Source organism: Patagioenas fasciata, chromosome 12, assembly GCF_037038585.1.
Source record: "Patagioenas fasciata isolate bPatFas1 chromosome 12, bPatFas1.hap1, whole genome shotgun sequence".
NCBI classification, from domain to species: domain Eukaryota; kingdom Metazoa; phylum Chordata; class Aves; order Columbiformes; family Columbidae; genus Patagioenas; species Patagioenas fasciata.
Genome location: NC_092531.1, coordinates 25470089 through 25476335, shown reverse-complemented (window position 1 = coordinate 25476335; position 6247 = coordinate 25470089). Strand labels below are relative to the sequence as shown.

At 53.7% G+C, this 6247-nt stretch overlaps 1 protein-coding gene across 1 annotated transcript; it reads left to right on the top strand.

Annotated features, from left to right (window-relative positions):
- Positions 1-2094: 2094 nt before the first annotated feature.
- BCL2L10 (BCL2 like 10) lies at positions 2095-5467 on the top strand. The gene is made up of 2 exons (XM_065847754.2): positions 2095-2581; positions 4316-5467. The coding sequence occupies exons 1-2, from the start codon at positions 2180-2182 to the stop codon at positions 4445-4447; spliced, it is 534 nt and encodes a 177-aa protein (XP_065703826.1). The 5' UTR covers positions 2095-2179; the 3' UTR covers positions 4448-5467.
- Positions 5468-6247: the final 780 nt, after the last annotated feature.

Genomic DNA, 6247 nt, shown 5'->3' with positions numbered 1-6247 from the left:
AAGGTGAGCCACAGCAACCAAGAGCGAGCAGTACATGGAGGTACCTGAGGCTCCACCTGAGCTCCCTCTGCTTTCAGGAGGTCAGAATCCAGGTTGTGGATAAACCTGGGTGAACCAAGCCACGTTTGCAGATCACCTTGAGATGCAGCAGATCCGCTTTCCGCCTTGTCAGCAGAGGAGAACGGTGCTGGGGTGGGCTCACCTCCCGCTTCAGTGGAGGTTTCGTGGCCAGCGTGGGGGTGGCTGGTGGAGGCGTTCACTTTAGAAACCGAAATAAACACCTCCTTCATTTGGGCACAGTTTCGTTTCCCTTCCTTTTAGGGGCCGAGGAAAGTGCTGAGCCAGCGTGTTCTGACATCAGTGCCCAAGGCATCACCAGTTCCAGTAAGAAGGGCATCGTATCTTGCACTTCAGTTCTTGCAGGGAGAAATCCTGTGGCTCTTGCACTTCAGGGCCAATGCCTGTGCGCTCATAAATCGGGCTGCATGGACTTGGCACCTGTGAAAATCACCTTTATGTTCCTGACGTAAAGGTGAAAGCCATGAAGCAGCACAGGCCTCAACTTCCCATCAGATAAATAAAGATAAAGGAACACGGCACTGAGGTATCCATTGTATTTCTTACTCACTAAAGATTGACCAGGGAGGCTTTGGAAAACCCAGTGTTTTGTGAGACCCCCCTTTGATCTGTGAAGCGATCTGTTTCTGGGAAACACCTCTATTCCCTTCCAGAGGGAGAGGTTTGAACCTGTGTCCTGTCCTTTTCGCTACGCGAGCGGGCTGCAAACAGGTTAAATGTATAGAGAGCACGGGTGCTATAGCTGGGGCAAAGTCACTGTCGGACGGCTCCGTCCTGTTAAACAAAAATGCTATATAAACAGGAAGGGTGGAAAAGGATATTGCTACAGAAAGAGCAGCCTCTCCCTCTTGCTCTCCTGCTGTGAGGAATGCAATAGGAAATTCCTGCTCCAGGATTAACAATCGTAAGGAAAACTCTAGTTAAAAAAGCATGTGTGGAAAGCACTGGTGAAAAGTAAAGATATCCTTCCAGCTACTGCTCTAGCACATAAACACAGACTAGATTTCCCCGCTTAAAAACAAAACAAAAGCCAAATATGGGGATGTAAAACTAAGAGTTGGCGGTAGGAACGACTCTCAGAGATCAGGCCAGTTCTTGATAGTGATCTGAGAAACTGCAACAGGATTGATTCCAGCCGTCTATTTTTAGATCTTCTAACGGGGACGTAAGATGGAGACAGAGCTGTAGCTCAAGAGAAGTGGAGTGGAGCCGAGCAGTCCCGTGCTGGCGCGTTGGGCACCTTGAGCCCATCGTGTGACAAGAGGTGAGAGCGTGAGCAGCCCGGGCAGCTGTGGCGGCAGCTGTGGCAGCGCTGGTACAGGCACAGCCGCCTTCGCACCGGGCCACCATCTGAACCTCACCCGCAAGCTGGCCCTGAGCACGACGCACGGGCTGGGTGTACCTGTGCTGGGACTGCCATAAATCTAGAGGTGGTGTTTATGGGAGTTTTGATGACCTGTTAAGCAGTCGATGGTACTCGCAGCTCGAAGGGCACAGCTGGGATGCAGGGGAGGTGGCTGGCTCAGATGTGTCCATGGGGCTCTGCAAATGACACCACTCAGCCAGCGTTGTTCTCAGCCATTTGATTTTACACCAGCAGTAGTGAAGGGCCCAACCTTCGCATCACGAAGGTCCTAATCCTTCATTTTGCCTGTATGTTTGTCGAAAAGCAAATACCACCACCTTCGTTTGGTAAATACACAATGCACTCATCCTATAGCCCTAGAAAACCCGGAGCTCCTTTGATGCAAAGAATACAGGTTGGACCACCAATGTGGACAAAAACCCATCCGAAGAAAGCATTTTACAGTCGGCATCCGGTAAGTCTGCGCTTTGTTTGATTGCTCAGGGGACCCCGCGCCTTTGTGCGGTCCCCCCGGGGTGCGGACGGACCCCTTGGGGAAGCAGCGCTCGCTCCACGGCTGCGATGCGCGCCTCCCCGCTCTGGCGGCGACCGCCCCCCGGCCCGGGTTTGGCCGCACGGCCCCGCCCCGGAGGAGGGGAGCGCTCCCCCGCACCCCGGGGCGGGCTGGGCCGGGCGGAGGGGCCGCCCCGCCTCTTAATCGGCCGCAGCTGCTGCTGCGGGGCCGCTGCCGCCGCCATGCCGGGCTCGCTGAAGGAGGAGACGGCGCTGCTGCTGGAGGACTACTTCCAGCACCGCAGCGGCGGCGCCGCGCTGCCCCCCAGCCCCACGGCGGCCACGCTGCGGCGGGCGGCGGCCGAGCTGGAGCGGCGGGAGCGGCCGTTCTTCCGCTCCTGCGCGCCGCTGGCGCGGGCCGAGCCGCGGGAGGCGGCGGCGCTGCTGGAGCGGGTGTCGGCGCAGCTGGAGGCCGAGGGCGGCCTCAACTGGGGCCGGCTGCTGGCGCTGGTGGTCTTCGCCGGCACGCTGGCCGCCGCGCTGGTGAAGCGGGGCTGCAGCGACGGGCCGCGCTGCCTCGCCGCCGCGCTGGCCGCCTACCTGGCTGAGGAGCGGGGCGAGTGGCTGGAGGCGCACGGCGGATGGGTGAGCGGGGACGGGGCGGGGGCGGCCCGGGCGCGGTGCGGACCCGCGCCCCCGGGAGCAGCGAGGGTGGGGAGCCGGGAGCCCGGCGGAGCCGCCGGGTGTGGGTGCTGGGGGACCTGGCCGTTTTTTCCCGGTTAGCGGAGCGGGGCAGCCCCCGGCGCCGTGCGGCAGCGTGGCCCTGGGGTGTTGCTGGGGAAACGGGCCGGTGACCCGACCGAGCGGTGACCCGATGATCCGACCGAGCGGTGATCTGACCGGTGACCCGACCGGCGGTCTGACCGGTGACCCGACCGGCGGTGGGCGTGTGCGGGGGTCTCCGCAGGGAGCGGCTGCAGAGCGTCTTTGGGGTCTGGTTAATTGGTAGCGACGTGCAGTGGGTACACGCTGCGGTATTTAAGGTGGCCGTGCGTGTCCTGTGCTGCGGGTTAGGCCAGTTCTCTAGAGGGGCTGGTGGCCAGCTTTGTCGAGCTGCAGCCTCCTAAAAACACAGGAATGATGGTGCTGGCTTGCGGGGTGCAAGTTTTACCTTCTCCTCGGGTGCACAGTTTGGGTTTTGGAGAGCAGACTGGCACAGGTCTTCTCCTGAGTGTCAGCACAAAACACCGATGTGCTGGTTCTTCAGTACCGCCGGTGTGTGAAGCCACCGGTCTGCTAGACCTGCTGCTCTGGTTCCTGCCTGTCCTGAAACTGCTCAGGTTGGGGCCTCAGTAATGCACGGGCAGTAGCGTTAATGTATGCTGCGATGTAAAGCAATGGCTGCTGTTGCTTTTCTGCCCCTTGAGATGCACGCTGAAAGTGCAGCGTTTAAGGCATCTGTGCAGCTCTGCCTGCGTTTCTGAACAAAATGTCAGCTATCCCACAGAACAGCACATTTCCTATTTTCGGTCCTAGTGGAATATTTGATGCCAGCACAAATAAGCACTAAAAATAGAAAGGGGGGGAAGCAGCCACTGCTTTGGTTGACTTTTCCAGACACCAAAATGAACTCGGTTTTCCAGTGGTCACTGGTCCATCTGACTGCTCAGAACAGTGTGGTGCTTGGCTACGGCGTGCGCTGTCACTTGGCAGAATCGCATTGCCAGTTCGCACAAATTAAAGTGTAAAGAACAAAGTTCCGGAAGAAATGAAGAGTATAACTTGTTTACATAGACATCTGCGGAGCAGAGTTCAAACACAACCATCTGGAGTTGTGTTGCTGCCACTTCTGATTATCGCAAATAACGATCTGGGAGAGCAGCTGCCAGCTTTGCGCTGTCATAGGTCAGCACTGAGCGCGTCCGCTTGGCCCTTCCAAGGGAGCGTGTAATCAGGCCCACATCCCCGCGATGGGACCGGCGTCAGGCTCCTGTCCTTCAAGTGGAAATTTCCATATCCTGTATTTCAGATGCTTTCTCAAACTTGAATGAGGGGGAACAATGCTGGCAGCTCCCAGCAGAAATTTGCCTAAAAGGGCGAAAATAGCATAATGACATGCTTAGCATCTTGATAGGAAGTTTGCAGTTGTCTGTTTGAGCAAAGCGTACAAAGACTTGCAGCTACTGCTTTCAGTCGCCTTGTGCAAAGGCTCTCGCAAAGCGTTTTTGTGTGCCCGAGGCAGCACGCTTAGACTTTCGTGATTAAAACAGAGACTTCTGCAGCCGACAAGCACTGTGCTGGGAGCATGAACCAAACTGTGCTCAAAATCTGGTTAATGGTAAGCCAGCCAACTCAATGTCCCTTCTCTTGCTTTTCTAGGATGGCTTCTGTCGCTTCTTCGGCAGACCCGGCTCCCAGGCGGGAGAGCAGAGCAGCACCATAAGCAACGCGATCATGGCCGCGGCGGGCTTTGGAATAGCAGGATTGGCTTTTCTCTTGGTGGTGCGGTAGGCTGATGAATGGATCTTGCCATGGGAAAGTACTCTCAAAACTGATAATTTACCAGATTTCACTCTATTTTCTATAGAACAGACCCTCTAAGAAGAAGTTTATATTTTTAAACTGGCTCGAAAAACTGTCTCACCAAATCCTGCTTCATTTGCTACCCAGTAACAGCACAAACAGATGTGTACTAAACCACCATTTGTGCATGTTTGAAACCTGTCGTCGCCAAACGTCCTCTGGACTTTGTTTTTGAAGGTGTAACCTACATTTTAGCATGGTTCATTGTACTGTAACTTCCGAGTGCTCGATGTTATGCTAGGAAAATGTTATGGTGGACTTGCTACTAAACCCTTTGTTTGAGACGTCTTTCTTACGCGGAGGCAAGTCCTCGAACCCGCCTTCCATTAATACTGTAAAGTGGGCCAACATTGACTGTGGTTGAACATGGTTTATGGCTTCAAATGCGGTGCACGGCACTTGTTACCAAAAGGCAACTAGTTGGCTGATTTAGAGCAATTAGTGCCCATGATACGAGAGGCATTAGGGCTTGATATAACGTAAGGCTGATTTCATTACACTACAAGAAGATAAGTATTGATACAGTAAGGGCTGCAGTACTGGTTCTTATTGAAAGGAAAAGAATTTAAATATTAAACCTTAATTGGTATATTGAAATCCAGTGAAGGCTGGAATTTCCCTGGATTTCCTTGATAAAACAAAAATTTCCATATATCTTAATATATTTTTGAAGTATTTATCACTGTATAATACTTGTAGCCATGACATCTTTATTTTTGTTTAAAACTTAATGCTGGTTCTTGTCACTCTAGAGTGTATCAAGCGTTGTCTTGTTTGAGTAATATTTCACACTATTTTCAACATGCTGTGTATTTCTTTCGATGGTTGTACAAATTGCCTTATGTTCCTGGTAGCTTTTAATAACGTTCCTGGGTTACTCATAGCGTGTACAATTTTGCTATGGTGACTTCGAAGGTGAATAAATGTTGAGTATTTTTATTTTAAAAAGCTTACCTGCTGCTTGTTTGATTGGATGGGTGATGGTGCTCAGACCGAGCTTGTCGGTGCCTGCCTGGATGCGTCGCTGTGTGCCCACCTCCCCGAAGCGAGGAGCAGGACCGGAGCAGGGCGACGCCGCTCGTCGTTGCGGAGGGGTCCTGCAGTCAGAGTTAGGGGTGAGACAGAAAAAGGGGGAAATCCAGTCCAAAAGACTCATCTTCACCCTTGCGACTGGAAATAACCCGGTGGTTTTGCAGGCCAGACGTTTCCGAAGTTTGCGAAGATAGCCGAGTACAACCAGGCTCCTCGAGAGCTGCTCGAGCAGCGCAGCAGAGCTCTTGGTTCTTCTCTGCCAAGACTTGCTGCTGTGTCTCTTTCACACATGCGTGCTTTTTTACTGAAACTGGAGTTTCTGATGGGAGTTACGAGAATGACTGAGGTGACGGAGTTCAGCCCTCTCAGATTAGTAATACTGAGCAGCTGTAATTTCTGGGGGTGCTGTGCTTAACACTTTCAAAAAGCAGTCTCCCGCTCTCGTCTCCAAGCTGGATGTCCCTGTGGCACTGGTGGCTCTGATGCCTGTTAAATGGTGCAAGCCCGTTGTTCAGCCTCCCTCCCTGGCTGCTGCCACTCTGCCTGTCAGCAGGGATGTCCCTTGGAGAGGGTATGGATGATGTCCCTTGGAGAGGGTATGGATGATGTCCCTTGGAGAGGGTATGGATGATGTCCCTTGGAGAGGGTATGTGTGTCCCTTGGTGGGACGAGCACCCGGCAGACTTGCACACTTCC